Here is a 20,058-nt window from a genome sequence, read left to right on the forward strand (position 1 = left end):
CCCTGCGAGTACTCTATTATCATCTCAGATATAGCTGCGGTATCGATGAGACACCAGTGCTGCCTTATCTGCCAGGAGATATTCCGCAGGTTGTTGAGAATGACAGTTCCAAAATTTATTGGAACATACCATTCGCAACAAACCGGCGGATTGACCACAACAAACCTGATATTGTGCTCTTTGACAAGGCTACTCGTGACATTTATGTCATTGAGTTTTCGGCCCCAGCCGAATACAATATCTCGACCAAAGAAGAGCACAAACACCAGATATATCAGGATCTCCTGTTTGAAATTGGCAAACTGTACCCAGGTTACCGTGTCAAGCTCGTCGTTTTGGTTGTCGGCGTCCTTGGAGGGATGAAACAGTCTTTTGTGTCTTCACTTGCGAAGATACCGGCTTGCAGTTCAGCAGCCGTGTCTCTAGCAGTGCGGATGCAAAAGGCTGTCATTTTGGGATCCCTGCGTCTACTTAGGCAAATGAATTTGGCCTGCTGCACTCACTAACCGCCTTGTTGTGTGGAGTGGTGCAGCAGTAATGGATGGCGCTCAGGCTGGGCCCTCGGAGAGTCGGACTCCGGGGAAAACCCCCCTGAGCAATTAATAACAAATAATAATAATAAATATTATTATTGTTATTACTATTATTGTTATATAGAGTAAGGTTTAAACAGACCACGCAATGAATAAAAATATCGCGCATGCGCAGTAAGAACCTTTTTGAAAATCACATATGTGTGTGCAGTTATAGTAAAAAAGAAATTCAAAAAATTATAAAAGAAAATTCGAGCAAAAAAACGTTTTCTCGTAATTGAACAAAGAATATTCATTAAAGATTGAAGAAAAAATCCCGTAGATATTATTATATTAAGAGCCACGTCTGTTTAAAATTTTAAAACTATTTTTTAAGAACAAACAACGAACAAACGATAAATTTGCCGGGTCTATCACGAACAAATGCAGATCAAATGATTTAACAAAAAAGAGTTTAAAAATGTATTCATTTCTACTAACTTAAAGAGCTCTCTGCTGTATTATTACTTAAAAAACCAAACTCAGCCCCCGAAAGATTTAGTGCATAATGACGTCATCCAATGTGAAATGATTAACTGTCAGTCACATTCTTTTTAATAATGACATAATGACAACAGGTGCCGCGGTCAACAGATTATGATTATGACATTTTTTTCTCAGTGACGCCTTTGTTATTATTATTATTTCTTGTCATTTAATATATTGGCGGATTGCAGTCACATGTAAGTACTTTTTATTTACGTAATTAATCTTAATAATATAATTTAAATATTTTTACTAACAATATAATAATAAAAAAAATAGATAAATTAGTTCCATATATCAAATAATTAAATTTTAATAGTGGAACTTATTCCTGTTTGTTTTCGATTACTTTACATTACGGTTAGGTTTTTATTTTCAATTATTATGTGTACGTAAAATTATTGAGTTTCTCAAATTTCATTCACGTTATAAATAGAATAATAATGTGTGATTTTCCTTCTATTACAGCTTAATAACCAATACAATGGCCAGTGACAGAGGTAAATAAGCAAAAAAAAATAAAAAAAAGTAAAATGATGAAAATCATATATTAATTTAATTAAATTTATTTATTTCAGAAGAATTCAATCGAAATCTCGAGGAGGCGAGAGAAGCAGCGCAGCGTGCTGCTGATCATTATTATTTATTGGTCCAACAGATGAGCGGTCAACGTTCATCTGTTGGACGAATAAATAATGTCAATCAGCAGCCACTGGTGCCGGAAATGCAGCTGATTCGGCTACCACCGCCGCCACCACCAGCTGGAGAACACCAGTCGCAACAACAACATCAGCCGCAACAACAACAACAGCAGCCGCAACAACAACAGCTGCCGCAACAACAACAACAGCCGCAACAACAACAACAGCCGCAATAACAACAACAGCCGCAATAACAACAACAGCCGCAACAACAACAACAGCCGCAATAACAACAACAGTTGTGTTGCGACTGGTTAAAAATAAACCAGTCGCAACTGTGCGACTGGTTAAAAATAAAACGGTCTGCTGTGCGACTGGCTAAATAAAAAAAACGGTCTGCTGTGCGACTGGTTAGCTTAATTTAAAAACGGTTTGCTGTGTGATTGATCAATTAAATTCAAAAACGGTCTGTTTTGCGATTGAATAATCTAATAAAGAGTTTTCTTGTGCGACCAATTGAAGAAATAAATTTATTGTGACGTACTTTTTCACACTTAAATATAAATTTTGTTCAAGCAAATAAAGTTGAAGGTGTAATTGAGTTATTTATTATACCTTAAAATAACTTTATAAGCTTTTATTATTATTATCAATATTAATTGTAAAAATTTGATTAATAATAAAATTTGGGATTTATAGTTGAAAGTTTTATTTTTATTTTCATGTACCCAGCATAAAATTATATGATTATATATATAATATTTCAGTGCATGTATGTTAAATTACATTGTTTACTGATACAGTTAATTAAAATTGCAATTTTCATAAATAATAATAGTACACATATTCATTTACATATTGTATATTATATTACATATTTATAAATTTATTAATATTTATATTTAATTATATTTATAAGTATATTTATTTATACATTTATAAATTTATTAATATTCATATTTAATTTTATTTATAAATGGGGTATTCCATGCCAAATCGACCACTTTTGACCCCGACCCTTTTCGATTTGGCCGAAAGTTTTCCATCCTTTTCTACCCTATAAAAAACGGTTCTCAGAATTTTTTTGAATTTTTTTACCTAATTCCAAAAAAGTTATGAATTTTTCAAAAAAATGGCTTTTTTATTTTCAAATAGCCATAACTTTTTCAAAACTAAACATTTAGGTACCTTTTTTTTTTTTTAATTTTTGTTATTAGATATACTTTCCGATAAAAAATATTAAAAAATTTTTGTAAGTCAATACATATGGAATTTTTCAATTTTTTGACAAAAATCAATGATTTTTCGAAGTTCGACATTTTTTTTTTTTAATTTTTTTTTTCTAAAATAAACTTTAATCAATTACACAGTTATCCCTGTAGAACCCAGATTGGGCCGATTTCTCTTTCTATTTTTTTTATTCAATTGAAAAAATATTGTTAAATTTTCAAAAATGGAAAAAAAATTTTTTTTCATATATTTTATTTATATAATGAGATAAATACAATTCAACGATTTTACGGCATTATATTCACAATTTAGAGGCTTCATCGATGACTGTATTTAGTAAGATTCAAATTTTAATATATCAATTAGATCGATAAACTAGGGATAACAATTATCGACTTACCTATAGCCAGTAAACCAGATGCTATAAGCTAGTATGTTTTGATTAAAAGTGCGGCTTTTTCATTTTGAGATCTAAAACATAACCTATAAATCTTTTGTGCAATTTAGTGTTTTATTAAAGATTGTCATTACATTTGTTGTATAAATAAATAATTTCTCTAGTTTATAAGCGCTTTTTTAATTTGTCTTTATGGCGTCAAAAAAGGTATTTGATCGGTGTTGTAATCCTTTTGAGTTGGAATCTCATTTTAAAAAAATTGGTTTAGGTCCGGCGACTGATATTATGAAAGTAACGTTAGGATTAGATGATAATTATTTATTATGCAGTTCATGTCGAAAAAAAGCTTCAGAGTTAGTGAAGCAACAAACAAATGCTCGTAATGATCCTAGTGCTGATGTAAGTGACCGTGAAGACAACTATAGTGACAATAATGACAACAATGATCAGGCTGATAATGATAGTAATACAACTGCCATGGATCTCCCATTATCCTTATCATTCCGTAAGTTTTTTTAATTATTTATACGTTACTTGAATACATTTCTAGTAGCTATATGTTTCACTATTATTTTTAAGGTTCCATGTCATTTGATAGCGAACCCAAAGCATCACAATCAAGCTCAGGATCCCAAGTTAGCGCTGCAACTCAATTACCCGTAATAAACCATGCATTAGAATTGTTAAATCAATCACCGATTCCATCGGAGAAATTGAATGATAATCAATTTTTGAACAATAAAATAAATCGGGTATCCGACAGCTTGAAAAAGTTTTGCTTTCTTCTTCAGATGAAGAATCGATTGATGACGATGGTGAAAATTTTCGCTCTCTAATTAAAATGTTGTATGATAAATTCAACGATAAAGAAACTGATAAGTCTTTGAAAATACAAATTTTAACATTATTACCTGTAAAATGGAGTGAGAGACGTATTTGTGAAACTATGAATACATCAAGACATTTGTCAAGAGTAGCAAAAAATTTGGTTGAAGAAACGGGTTTACTTTCTACACCTGAATCGAAATTAGGTATGGGTAGCGTAAAATCGATGTTTTAAATACACTTGAAAACTAAATTACTCAACATTTTTGTATAGGGAGGACAATTACTGATCAGGTAAAATTAAAAGTTGAAAATTTTTACAACGATGATGAGTATAGTGCTCAAATGCCAGGTATGAAAGACTATGTATCAATTCGAAGTGATGATGGTAATCGGATACACGTCCAAAAAAGACTTATCCTGTCTAACTTAAAAGAATTATACCAATGTTTCTGTGAAATAAATCCTACTGAGAGAATTGGATTTTCAAAATTCGCTTCGTTGCGACCAAAACATTGTGTGTTAGCAGGGGCAAGTGGAACACACACCATCTGCGTGTGTACGATTCATCAAAACGTGAAGTTAATGATGCTTGGTAATTATCAAATTAATTAATAATTATAAATGCGTGAATTTTAAGTTTACTAAATTACTGTTATTTTAGGTGCAAATATTTATTCTTTGACAAGGAACACAGAAAAGCCCATTAAACACTACAGCGATTACTTGAGCATGATTATATGTGAAAATCCATCTTTTCAGTGTTATTTAAGCGGATGTAAAAACTGTCCTGGGGTCGATGAGTTGAGTAAAATTTTACTAAAATGTTTTGAGGACCGGGAAATTGAGAATATTACATATAAATATTGGATATCAAAACCGAGAAGTAGTTTAGAAACTATTATTAAGCCTACAGAAGAATTTGTGGAAAAATTTTGTAGTGAGTTAGAAATTCTTCTACCTCATTCGTTCATTGCTAAGGAGCAAGCCCAATTCTTGAAGACATTGAAAGAAACATTGGAACCAAACGAATACGTTATTATTTGTGATTTTGCAGAAAATTATGCCTTCGTAGTACAAAATGCGGCAGCTGGTTTTCACTGGAATAATAATCAGGCAACAGTTTTTCCAGTCGTTATTTATTATACAGTAAATAACAAACTTGAACACAAAAGTTTAGTAATTATCTCAGATTCTAACAAACATGATGCCGTTGCTGTTCATGTTTTCATCGAAATAATAACTGATTACGTGAAAAGTCTTCCTGAACGTTGTAACAAGATTTATTATTTTTCTGATGGAGCTCCTCAACAATTTAAAAACTTTAAAAACTTTGTAAATTTATATTACCACGAAGATGATTTTGATATTCCTGCTGAATGGCATTTTTTTGCGACTGCCCATGGGAAAGGTCCGTGTGATGGAATCGGTGGTATTCTCAAACGACTTGCAGCGAGAGCAAGTCTCCAACTCGCGGTAGACAAACAAATAACGACACCAGAAGAACTTTTGAATGGGCTTCTGCACCGGATAACTTGCCGAATATTATAGTGAAGTTTTCCCCAGAAGAAGATTATGACACAGCAGTAAATGATTTAAATGATCGATTTTTGAAAACGAAACCGATTACAGGAACTCAACAACTACATTGTATAATTCCGGACAAATATGGTTGTTTACTAGTTAAAAACTTTTCGAATTCGAATGAACACAGAATTTGTAAAATATTTAAACGACAGAGAGAAAAGTAATTAATTTTAGCTGCATCAATTATTGATCTTACTAATTACAGTCATCGATGAAGCCTCTAAATTGTGAATGTAATGCCGTAAAATCGTTGAATTGTATTTATCTCATTATATAAATAAAATTTATGAAAAAAAATTTTTTTTCCATTTTTGAAAATTTAACAATATTTTTTCAATTGAATAAAAAAAATAGAAAGAGAAATCGGCCCAATCTGGGTTCTACAGGGATAACTGTGTAATTGATTAAAGTTTATTTTAGAAAAAAAAAATTAAAAAAAAAAAATGTCCAACTTCGAAAAATCATTGATTTTTGTCAAAAAATTGAAAAATTCCATATGTATTGACTTACAAAAATTTTTTAATATTTTTATCGGAAAGTATATCTAATAACAAAAATTAAAAAAAAAAAAAGGTACCTAAATGTTTAGTTTTGAAAAAGTTATGGCTATTTGAAAATAAAAAAGCCATTTTTTTGAAAAATTCATAACTTTTTTGGAATTAGGTAAAAAAATTCAAAAAAATTCTGAGAACCGTTTTTTATAGGGTAGAAAAGGATGGAAAACTTTCGGCCAAATCGAAAAGGGTCGGGGTCAAAAGTGGTCGATTTGGCATGGAATACCCCAAATATATTTATTCATATTATAAATGAATATATGTGTATTGACTTCTATTATTGTTTACTATTATTTGTGAAGTGATTGTTGATTGTCAGTTAATTTTTCTTCTAGTGAAGTGAGTAGTTTTATTAATTTTTTTTTTTTTTTTATTGAAGTAAGTAGCTTCATTGAGTAAATAAATTGATTGTCAGCAAAGCGACAAAATATAAATAATATATTGTCATTAGCAGTGTGTCAAAATTTAAATAATATATTGTTTGTCATTAGCAGTGCGACAAAATATAAATAATAATATATTGTCAACAGTGCGACAAAATATAAATAATAATATATTGTCAGCAGTGCGACGATAGATTATTTTAATTTTAAAATAATCTACAAGCAACAGTCATTATTAATTGTAAAAATTTATTTATCTTAGTTAAATTTGTATAAATTTATAATTCAAAAATAATAAATATATATTATACTTAATACTTTATTAATCTTGATATTTAATTACAATTTTTTACCTTCCTTGATCAAATTTTATTTTAATCGATTTTACCCAAAAATGTTTTTTCCCAAACAATCTGATTATCTTAGTATTTCTAGTAATCAATTATTAGAAGATCAACAAATAGATTGCTTTGCTTTTCTCTTACATAAGCAATTTAATTACGCTTTCCAAGAAAGTTGGTATGTTCAGTGTCCTGAATTAATTGAAAAATTGGATGTTAATAAATTACATATTCAAATATTACATAGTCGTGACGCAGAGTATACTTTTAGTAAAAATGAGAATTATAATTCCGGTCATTGGGTTTGTAGCTATTATGATACAAACAAAATTTATATTTTTGATTCCGCGAATAAAAAGAAACTGCACAAAAACCATCAAACCGTTTTAGAAAGATTATATCCCGATTTTCAATTTAATGCAAATACGGTTGAATTCCCTGATGTACAAAATCAACCAAACAATTATGATTGTGGAGTTTATGCGATAGCATTTGCGACTTCACTGGCTTTAAGAGAATGGCCAATAAAATCTTCATTCCTTTTTGACCATAATCAGATGCGTCATCATTTGATAAATATATTTAAAAGTAAAAATATAACTAGTTTTCCAAAGAAGTTTAATGAATTTATTCCAAGTAAACTTTCTCCAGTAATTAGAAACAAAAATGTTAAGATTCTTAATGATAGTAACGTACTTTCAAATTTAAATATTAATTCAATAGGCATTCCAAAACTATTCACAGAGACAGTGAATAATAATTTTTTATTCAATATACAAAAAAAAGAAATTGAAACTATGAACTCAAATAATAATACATTTTCAACTGTCAGTATAAAAAATAATGTTGCTTTTGAACCAAATACTGGTATGAATAATGACATAAGCTTAGAAAAAAATGATTTATCCACTAAAGAGCGAAAAAGAAAAATTGGAAAAATAACGTCAAACAATTACAGCACATTTTCTACTGTTAACCTTAACAAGAAGACTAAAAATAGTACCATCACGGAAAAAAATGATTCACCAACAAATGTGTTAAAGAGACAATTTGAAACAACGTTGAATTCACCTGTGAACGTATTGAAGAGACGAGTTCAAACAATGTTGAATAAAGAATTACCTACAAAAAGACGAAGAAATACTAATAATAAATGCCCTTTACCAATGCTGAATGACAAGTATCTAAACATCGTTATAAATGGAGATCAACTGCAGGATGAACATATGTATCAATTTAAATTAATTCTAGCTAGTTGTTCGAATTATTATTATGATCACCGCGACACATTATACTTGACTAAACCTGAAAATATAACACCTGTGTCACAATTTAAAAATCACATACAAATATTATATAGTAATGAAAATAAACACTGGATATGTTCATATTATAATACGAAGAAAATGTACATTTACGATTCTTTGAATAAATTTAAATTAGATAAAGATCAAATTTTATTTTTACAACATCTGAATCCAGACTTGGATTTAAATTCTGCTATTTTTCTAAAAGTTCAGCATCAACGTAATGGCATTGACTGTGGTGTTTTTGCTATTGCATTTGCAGTGTCTTTATTATACAAGCAAAAACCTGAAAGTATTGTTTATGACCAGTCTCTTATGCGTGCTCATTTAGCTAAAATATTTGAAACAAACGTTATTAGTCATTTTCCGGTAATTAATCACAATGACAAATTAATGAATTTGATATCTTTGGAAGAAATAGTGAACAGAGATCATGAGACTTACTGTCGGCGTATCAGACTGAATAAAGAATCGGAAAAGAAGTATCAAGGTCAATTATCACATTATTGTAAGAACAATGTACGAAATTCAAGTAAAAAAAAATCTCTGACCGAAGAATCTGAAAATTTAACTAATGATCACTCATCGTCATGGCATAGTTCTGATTCAGAACTGCTGACAAAATCATCTCAAGAGACAATTAGCATCAAAAATGATGATTTTGTTAATAACTCAATACCAAAACAGAACTCATTAGCTAACGATAAAAAACGTTCAAATCAGAGCATAAAATGCAATGTTGATAAGAAATTTCTCAGACAAAAAGTATTAAGAGCTAAAAAAATTGTGGCAAAGTACTGTCGAGAAGACTCTAGAAAGAATCAGATCAAAATAAAATCCTCCAAATATTATACTAAGAAATTGGTTTTTGTAATAGATGGCAAAAATTCTGTTGAAAAATATTTAGAAGCGCAAAAAATTATCAAGTGGTGTATGTGTCAGAGAAAAATTTACGTGAAAACGTTAACAAATATTTTAAATATTTTGAAGAATAAAGTCGAATTACACCTTTCACACTTACCTGTAGATTCAGAAATAACTGTAGATAATTATCAAATTATTTGTGGGCGATTTCTCCATTGCTCTTCTACAGAACCTTATTATTACGATACATCATATTCATTTGAAATGTTAAGAAAACAAACCATTTCTATAAATTCATTGGGTCAATCTACAAACATATTACCTTTAATAAAAGATAAAAATGCGAAAAAAAAATGGATTTGCAATAATTACTGTCGTTCAAAAGTGGAAATTGAAATGTATGAACGATATAAAAAATTTCTTGAAAATTTGAAAACCAAACATTTAAGAAACTGTATGATATTCTTAAGTACCTTGTTCCCAAATCATTCATTTGATAAATTAGGTCACCACCAATATTGTTATGAATCTTGTTATTCTTGTGAATCAGATTTTATATGTATTGAGTTACTATCACCTCATTTTCCTGAAGTTAGATATATTAAACGACTTCTTTATAAAATTAAACAGAATTTAACTGATCTGAATGCTTTAGATACTGCATTAGAAACTGCAAATTCCGAATATTTAATGCATATAACAAATAAAATGAAGGAAGCTGGAAATGTATTAGATAAAGATCAAGACGGGTTGTGCTTGAATGAAGATCAATTACAGACTGAATTTAAATCAGCTTTTACAGCTTTTACAAAACGATCTTTAGATTTACCTCGATTTAAATGCATATCCTGTCAAAAATTAGTTTTCAAAAAAGATGTTACTGAATTGAGTAAATTGCGTCAGCCTATTTCAAATGAAATATGGAATAATTTAATTAACTTTATTAATGAACAAGATCCAACTATGAAGAGCGATTTTATTTGTAACTATTGTTTACGAAAAATTCGCTCTGGATCAATGCCTCCAACTTGCTTACTGAACAACATGTATGTTGGAAAAATTCCAAATGAAATTTTAGCATTAAATGAGTATGAAAAAGTACTTATACAGCGAGCAAAGGCGTTTCAAGTAGTTCAAAGATTAGGAACTGTTGCTAAAAGAAATCTACCTCATACTATGCGAATACAAAAACTCAAAGGTCAAACATTTCATCTTCCCTTGCCAATAGAAGAAACACTCAAAAAAATTTGTTCAACAACTGATCCTTTGAATAAACATCATGAGTTGTACATTGTAATGCGTAGTATACCTACAAAATCAAATGTTATATGGGAGAAAATGGTCAGCTTAGAAAATGTATTCAGAGTGTTGACATGGTTAAAGAGTAATAATACTCTTTACTCTGAAATTAAATTACCACAATGTCCTCAAAATTTACGTGAATGGTTAGATTCAAAAAACATTTCATTCCAAATTGAAACGAATGATGATGAAAATGGTGAAAATACAATAAACGGTGATAATGATAATACTCCTATCAGTATGGAACAAGAAAAAAATAATATCGTCAGTAAACAAGAGATTCTTGATAACGAAAACGTTGAAGAGTTAAGTAATAAGGCAGAAAATAGAGAACATAAAGGACTGAGCGGAGAAAATCATAGTATTACTAAAGACCACAGCTATAGTAAAATGTCATTTGTCAGAGACAGAAGTATAAATTCTAGTGATCATACTTACAGTAAAATATCATTGTCACCAAAAGACGAAGAAACCACTGATGAAATTGATATTCAAGAAAGTAAAAGTAAAACACCTCAACATCAAGCTATGATCACTCAAGTATTAAATCCAGATAGTTCTCAATATGCACAATACACTATATATCCTCTTCACGATAAAAGAAAGAATGATACTTCAACAAATATGTATCAAATGTTAAAAATTAATGAAAAAGCATTAGATAATCGAATAAAAACATTAGACTTACAATGTTTTCCAGATTTATATCCTTATGGTAAAAATGGTCAATGTGAAGAAAGAAATGTACCTCTTACTGCTTTCGAGTATATTAAAGCACGGTTAAAATCCGCTGATCCACGTTTTCGCCTGAACCAGCAATATTTGTTCTTTTTATTAAATGACGCTAATATTCGTCAGCTTAGTGCAGGTGTTTATCATACGCTGAATGTTACAAATGCTCGTGAAAGATACACAGCGGAAAGTTATTTGAAATATCTTAAAGATGGTCAGTTAGAAGCAAATTTAACAACTCTGTTTGCTCGACTTCGAAATTCAGAACAATTTTGGAGTAAGCCTAGAAATAATTTGGCATGTATGACACGTCATTACGGACCTGCAACATGGTTTTTTACTGTCAGTCCTGCTGAATGGCTTTGGGATGATTTAATTGAGTATATAAAAGAAATTAATGCTCCACATTTTGATAAACTATCTGCAAGTGAAGTAATTGCAGCTGACCCAGTATCAGTTTCAAGATTTATTGACAATAAATTTCAAGCTGTTCTTGAATTCATCAAGTCAGATAGCCAACCTCTCGGTCCACTTAGTCATTACTTTTGGCGCCGAGAATATCAAGGTAGAGGAATTTAACATTTTCATTTAATACTTTGGGTAGAAGGTGCTCCAATAATGGGTATTAACACCAATGAAGAAGTCGTTGAATTTATCATGAAATACGTAACTTGTAAGTTACCAGATAAAAAGATATCACCAATACTTCACAGGCGCGTAACTACACATCAACAACATAATCACAATAGTTACTGCTTACGAACAAAAAAACCAAAATCAGGTAAAGTGAGTAAAGCTTGTCGATTCGGATTTCCACGGCCTGTTTCAGAAAACTTTGTACTTCGTGATACTGCTACTTCAATAGCCGGGCGTAGAAACTTAAAAAGTAAAAGCCGGCTGTATGATCTTCCTCGTATTGAGAACGAAGTTAATATTAATGATTACAATCCATCAGTTTTATCTGTCTGGGAAGGAAATATGGATATTCAATTTATCGGAGAAAAATCTACGATACTGACACAATATGTCACAAAATATGCTACGAAAAGAGAAATAACTAAATCATCAGAAACAATTAACGAAATCAACTCAACCAAAACTTTACCTCAGCTTTTGTGGAAGATTGCGTTTCGTAGTTTGACTCACAGAGAAGTCGGAGCTTTAGAAGCTGCTGATACTTTGTTGGGCATTTCTCTACATGGCACAGATTCAGAAACTATTATTAAATGGTTAGATGTCCGAATGATATGAAATAGAAAGTTAAAAACCAAAGAAGAAATTGAAGAATTAATACATAATGATCCCGAATCAACTGAGATATTTTGTCCTTCATTAATTGATGATTATTATCCTAGTCGTCCTAAAGATTTAGAAAATTTATGCTTGTATAATTTTGCTAAATGGTACGATACAACTAAGACAGAACCAAAAAATAATCTGAATGAGTATTATGAAATACGTCCAGGATTATTTTTGAAAAAACGGTTACGAGGTTACTTAATTAATCATTTTAGATATAATATTGCAAATCGACCAGAGGATTATTTCTACTCATTGTTATTATTATTTCAACCATGGCGTAATACAGATGAGCTTAAAAATGGATTTGAAACTTACACAGAGTCATTTACTCATCAGCAGTATATGCTTCAACAAGCTAATGATTATCATAAATACAATGAAGAATTTGGAAAAGGTTTAGAATACATAAAAAAATTGATTGAAAATAAATGTAATAATGACGATGATAATAATGATGATTCACAGAAAAATTCATCAAACTGTGATGCTGCAGAAGTACATATAATCGCTAAAGAAATTAATGATGCTGCACAAAAGCATGATAATAACAATTGTACTCTAGCTGATATGATTAAAAACATGAACGCTGATCAGATGAAAGTTTTTGAAGAAATCAAAAACAACATATTATTTGATAATACAAAATTAAGATTGTATGTAAGCGGAGAAGGTGGTACAGGAGAAAGTTTTCTAATTAATGTAATAAAACGTTGGATTAGAGAAGAATTGAATCGAGAAACAGTTGTAACAGCCCCTACTGGTATTGCTGCTTTCAATATTAATGGATTGACTATACATCGAGTATTTCAATTGCCTGTCGAACATGGTTTTACACCGTCTTATACGCAATTATCTGACAATGTGTTAAAAGCACTACGTGATCAGTTACAAAACACAACGCTGTTTATCATTGATGAGATATCAATGGTCTCAAATATTACTCTGATATATATACATTTAAGATTAGTAGAAATTTTTGATGTCGATGATTGGTTCGGAGGTAAACATGTTGTTGTTTTCGGAGACTTACTCCAACTTCCTCCTGTACATGAAAATCCAAGTTATGTCACATTATCATCTGAAGATGCTGAAAAGTATGTTGGGTCAATGTGTAGTGTTAATTTATGGACCGACTTATTCTCTTATGAAGAACTTCGAATTAATATGAGACAAAAAACTGATAATATTTATGGTCAGCTGCTTTCTCGAGTGCGAGTTGCTTCTATGACTAATGACGACATCAAATTATTGGAGCAGAGAAAAATTACTATGGACCCGTCTCTTTCGTATAATGAGAAATTACATGAAATATGTAATTACATTGATAAATTGCCGTCGGATTCAGTCTGTTTAGTACCTACTTGTAAGCAATGTGATTTAATAAATTCAGTTATGACGAGTAAAATTTCTTCTGAAGAAATTATACTGACGGCTCGTGACCACTTAGATTATAATAAATCATTGATAAAAAAAGTATCCGATACTTTAAATAAAATAGAAGACAATGCTAGTCAATCAGCTGGACTTGCTAAAACTATAACAATAAAAATTGGTGCAAAAGTTATGTTACGTCGAAATATTGATGTTACTCTTGGTCTAGTAAATGGTGCTATTGGAACAGTTAAATCAATCTCCAAGTCGATTGATGGGAGTGAAATACAAGCTATCAATGTAGACTTTGGTGCAGACACTGAATACGCTATTGAGAAGATTAAAGTAAAATTTCAATTATTTGAAAGAGCTTTTGTTGTAAGAGAACAATTTCCGTTATGCTTGCGTTATGCAGTAACTATTCATAAGAGTCAAGGTTTAAGTTTAAAAAATGCTATCATGGAGACAGGGAACACCATTTTTAATGTTGGTCAAATTTATGTAGCCCTATCTCGTGTAACAGAGTTACGTGGATTACATTTAATCAATTTTGATCCTCATTCCGTTAAAGCAAGCTCTTCAGCAATTAAAGAATATAATCGTTTAAGAAAAATTTATAGGTCTGATTTACCTACCATACCAATTCCTGATACACGTTGGCAAAAAGTATGGGATATGATTTGGGCAGTTGAAGAACATTCTATTCAAATTGAACCCAAAAATGCGAAAAAGCTTCTCTTAATTTATTAGAATTTCGAGGTATTGAAAACTGTGATAACGTTTCTGATGATCTTGATTCAATTATTCAATGTATATTCAACAATACAATAATTAGAAAATTATTAATCAATCATAGCCTAAAAAATCAATCTGTCAACAATAAACTTAGTAATTTATATAGCAAATATAATAATCGCGAATTACTTTTAAAGTCCAGTGACATTAAAGAGTCATTAATAGAGCAACCTTATTCTATGACAAATAACGATCCTGTATCAGTATTTCTTAAAATTTGTGATGATAATTGTGATATTAGAAATTTAGTACAATTTAAAATAGAAATTAATGATCGATGCAAAACATGCAATTATTCCAATTCTTACAGTATACTAGAAAATGTATTACATGTTTCAATATATAATGAGAAAAAAACATTTGAACTACAAGAATTAATTGATTCATCATTTGGATATTGGTTTACTAATTTAAAATTATGTGGAAATTGTAAAGAAGTCACAGAAACGCTAACAAAAACTTCATTAAATTCCTTGCAACAGATATTAGTTGTGAAATTACATGTGTCTATCGAAGGAAAAAATAAATTAATAAATCGGAAAAAAGGGTTTATAAAATCGGTACCAAAAGCAAAAATAACATTATGTAATACAAACTATTCTGTTGTAAGTGCTATATTTAACTCTTCAAAAGATGGTAATTCTAAAATTCATCATGTTGCGATGATTAAACATAATTTAACTTGGATCCAAATTGATGATGAGACTGTACAATCAGTAAGATGGCCTGCAAATTCTAAAAATGCTTACGTATTTTTCTTACAAAAGAAGTAAATTGAAACTTGAGGTATACATCGCATCTTGATACTCAAAATATATCACCCTATCTTAAACTTTCCGAAAAATTAGATAAAATAACTACTAGTAATAACTTATTCTAAATGGAAAAAAAAATTATTTTTAAATAAAAAAAAAACAAAACTTAAATGATAACAAACAACAAACAAAAATTGAAAAAATTATAAGACTAAATAACAAAAAAATAACATATTAACAACATTTAATGACGATAATTAAAAAATAAAAAATAGACTCATTTTGGTAATGCTGAAAAAATTTTGAGCATAGAAATCCCAGGTCTGCTTTCAAATAGCTCATTTCGTTTTATAGCTCGCTCACAACGATATTTTAATGTAAGAATTTTAATGGAAACAAACAACGAAATAAAAATTGAAAAAATTATAATACTAAAAAAAACAAAAGTGTGTGTGTACTTAGGTACGCACGTTAGAAGTTATACTTTTTCGACGGAACAAGATAAAAATCTTTCTAAGTATTTTATCTATCGCGTTATCTTACGTTTGTAGAAAAACCGACAATAATAATAAAAAAAAAAGGTATTAAATACATGGAAAGTTTCATTATAACGCATTGTCTAGTTAAATAAAGTTTATTTGAATATCATAAAAAAATTATTTCTACATAATCAAAAAATCTGGAAATCGGTTGACCGTGCAGACCAACCCTGCTAAGTTCGCATTTCAAGTACTTTAAAATGTGTCTTTCGATTAATATTTGAGCATTTCAAGCTTAAAGCGCAATTTTTTACATTTTTAGCTCCTCGAGCTCCAAGTGTATTTGTTAAACAACTGTAACTTTTGAATAAGTCGTTCGATTTTGTTCGATGTTAAAAATAATAGTGACACTAATATTTATCATTATTATTGTTATTATGAAAATAATTATTGTTATTATTAAAAAATTCATATGTATTAGAGTATTAAATCTCAATTAATAACTTTTTTAATTTAAAAAGATGTTAAATTTTTTACTATATCCACTTTTACAATTTAGATGAAAAATATGAAAATATATCATGTAAGCAATCTATTCGTAACGTGATTGGTCAAATATATCATAAGCATGAAAATATATGCAAATTTCAAATTCAGGCGCGCGTTTGCGCGCCCAAATTCAAATTCTAGTGTATATAAAAAATTTTAAATTCCCATTGATAAGATAGTTAATCGATTTAAACCGAGGAGTTTACACGGGTCAGTCACGTTAAGTTTTTTAATGCTCCTAGATACAATGAAAAAATCAAAATTTTAATTATTTTATTAGGATTTGATTTTCAAAATTAACGAACAGCCTTTTATATGACAATAGCTTTGACTGCATTAATTTATTTATTTATGAATTTTTAATTTTGCGCGGGAAAAATTCAAACTTTAAATTAAGAATGTAAAAATATTTTATGAGTACAAACATTGTTTAAGATTTACTGTCTTCCGGCAAGCCAGCAGTTCAAGATGTGGCAATTCACATTGGGCAGTGTACACAATCTATGATTTTGTGGTCGTTGCCTATAAGTGGCATTGTTGTCCAATCGAGCGGGTTTCAAATAATTGTAATCTTTAGGAGATAGGTCTTATAATTATGCGTATGATGCATTGTGTCCTTTATTAACAACAATGTCATAATAACAATAACAATAATAGTAATTATAAGAATGAAATTAATTATATCGGCAATAATAGATTTATGTTAAAAATTATAGTAATATTAACATTTATCATTATCATTGTTAGGACTAAAATAATTATTTTCATTATTAAATTAATGTGTATGAAAGTATTAAATCTAAATTAACAACTTTTTTAATTCAAAAAGATGTTAAGTTTTTTACTATGTTTACATAGAAAATGTAAAATCCCCTTGATAAGTTAGATAATCGATTTAAACCAAGGAGTTTACGCAGGTTAGTCACGTTAAGTTTTTTAATGCTACTAGCTACTATGAGAAATTCAGAATTTTAATTTCTATATTAGGATTTGATTTTAAAAATTAACGAACAAACAGCCTTTTATATGACAATAGCGTTGCCTGCATGAATTTATTTATTTATGAATTTTTAATTTTGCGCGGGAAAAGTTCAAACTTTAAATTGAGAATGTAAAAACATTTTATGAGTACAAAACTTCTAGAACAAACTATCAAATAACTTTATACTCGTATTTTTTTAAACACATTATTCCTATAAAATTTGATTTATTAACGAGACTAAATACATAACAGACTAAACATTGTTTGAGATTTACTATCTTCCGGCAAGCCAGCAGTTCAAGATCTGGTAATTGACATTGGACAGTATACACATTCCATGATTTTGTGGTCGTTGCCTATAGGTGGCGTTGTTATTCGATCGAGTGGGTTTCAAATAATTGTAACTTTAGGTGAATAGTCTTATGGTTATGCGCATGGTGCATTGTGTCATTTACTAACGATGATATTATAATAACAATAACAATAATAATAATTATAAGACTGAAATTAATTATATCGGCAATAATAAATTGATGTTAAAAATATCATTATTACTACCAAATCAATTATTGTTATTATTAAATTAATGTGTAATAGAGTATTAAATCTAAATTAACAACTTTTTTAATTCAAAGAGATGTTGAATTTTTTACTATATATACATAAAAAATGTAAAATCCCCATTGATAAGCTAGTTAATTGATTTAAACCGAGGAGTTTACACGGGTCAGTCACGTTAAGTTTTTTAATGCTACTAGCTACTATGAGAGAAACAGAATTTCAATTTGTTTGTTAGGATTTGACATTCAAAATTAACGAACAAATCACTTTTTATATAACAATAGCGTTGCCTGCATTAATTAATTTATTTACATATTTCTAGTTTTGCGCGGGAAAAGTTCAATTTTAAAATTAAGAATGTATTAAGAGGCGAGCAAAAAATTACACTTAACAAAAAGATATGAAATCCGAACAAAAACAGTTTCACTGTAAAAAATAGCGCCAAGTCCACGTTCATAAAACTCATCTCAATAATATTTGCACTTTACAAAAAAAATAATACTCGTTTCAATAATTTGCATTCTCTACAAAAAAAAGTGAAATACAAAAAAATACCAAGAAACCGTGATAATGTTGAAAAAATTGAAAAAAAATTTGTTGAAAATTTGAAAATTAAAAAAAAATTTTTTTATCGTACTTGGCGCGCGTCATTGAGTACCCTAAATTTTTTCAGGATAAATTAACATCCTTTGAATGTTCAAAAATTTATATGTGTCAACCTATAAAATGCTTAATGTAATTAATGAAATATTATTTCATGATACGTTTTACAAAAATTAGGTAAAATCAACATGGCATACGTATAATATTTGAAATTTTAAAATTTTCTGCACATCGTTTATGATTTCAATAAAACGCCCTCTCGTGTTCGGTTATGCAATCTGCTTCCAAGTGAATACGCCTGCATACGTTGACTCTGTAGAAGAGTCACTACGAAAATTGAGTTGACTGAAAAATGATATATATAGCCGAGTAAATTGAGAAAATACGGTGTGATTGCCAATCAAAATGTGATAATTCCAATTAAACGAAGCAATATCAAGTTTCTATATTAAAGCTTAATGATGGAACTGAAAAAATTTGAATCCAAAAATTTTATGTTATTTCAGATGTCTTGACCAGACCACCATATTGACAGTTATTTTCACTAAAAATCTAAAATAAATTATAGAAACGGAATTTTTCACTGAAACTGATATTAATCCAGTAAGCAGTGTTTTTAATTAGTTGAGTATACTTGACAAATGTGAATCTATAAATATAACAATGTATGAAATCATATATTATATAATAGAGCTTATCAGATATATATATATATATATATATATATATATATATATATATATATATATATATATATATATATATATTACATGACATTACAAAAGATCAAGCGAAATCGTTTTCTCTCGGGTTGAAATTCTTCCGAAAAAATTTAGGGTACTCAATGACGCGCGCCAAGTACGATAAAAAATTTTTTTTTAATTTTCAAATTTTCAACAAATTTTTTTTCAATTTTTTCAACATTATCACGGTTTCTTGGTATTTTTTTGTATTTCACTTTTTTTTGTAGAGAATGCAAATTATTGAAACGAGTATTATTTTTTTTGTAAAGTGCAAATATTATTGAGATGAGTTGTATGAACGTGGACTTGGCGCTATTTTTTACAGTGAAACTGTTTTTGTTCGGATTTTATATCTACTCAAATGCCTGGGAGTCAATCCCGAAATAGTGGAATGCATTCGACGTACAATGCAGCTCTGGCGAACGCGTTTTCACATTGGAAGTGGAAACGCATTGCACGTAACCGGAGATGTAGAGTACAAACGAGGGGTCTTCCAAGGCGATTCCTTGAGCCCTCTGCTGTTTTGCATTTCACTGCTGCCTATATCTGTTGCTCTCCGTAAAACTCGTGGGTACTCTGTGGGGCCACCGGGTGATCGAAAATATTCGATCACCCATCTGCTTTACATGGATGATCTGAAGCTATATAGTGATGATGAAGATCATCTACAAGCAGCCCTCAACATCGTAGCAGAGTA

General features: G+C 29.6%; 2 protein-coding genes across 3 annotated transcripts in view; one reads left to right on the forward strand and one right to left on the reverse strand.

Moving 5' to 3' along the window:
* Nmdar2 (glutamate ionotropic receptor NMDA type subunit 2) overlaps nt 1-20,058 on the reverse strand; it is a 786,854-nt gene that overhangs the window by 683,111 nt on the left and 83,685 nt on the right. The gene's annotated exons all lie outside the window — the stretch shown is intronic.
* LOC141524026 (uncharacterized) lies at nt 1,543-5,702 on the forward strand. The gene is made up of 7 exons (XM_074237669.1): nt 1,543-1,558; nt 1,637-1,874; nt 3,656-3,831; nt 3,906-3,985; nt 4,090-4,357; nt 4,426-4,746; nt 4,816-5,702. Exons 1-7 carry the CDS (start codon nt 1,543-1,545, stop codon nt 5,700-5,702), a joined length of 1,986 nt encoding a protein of 661 aa, XP_074093770.1.

The sequence above is a fragment of the Cotesia typhae genome, unplaced genomic scaffold, assembly GCF_013202065.1.
Source record: "Cotesia typhae breed Kobodo isofemale line unplaced genomic scaffold, CoteBio_Ctyphae contig_22, whole genome shotgun sequence".
NCBI classification, from domain to species: domain Eukaryota; kingdom Metazoa; phylum Arthropoda; class Insecta; order Hymenoptera; family Braconidae; genus Cotesia; species Cotesia typhae.

Coding starts and splice junctions, on each gene's coding strand:
- LOC141524026 (XM_074237669.1), top strand. Junction 3,832..3,905: donor CCCATTATCCTTATCATTCC/GTAAGTTTTTTT, acceptor ATTATTTTTAAG/GTTCCATGTCATTTGATAGC. Junction 4,747..4,815: donor CGTGAAGTTAATGATGCTTG/GTAATTATCAAA, acceptor CTGTTATTTTAG/GTGCAAATATTTATTCTTTG.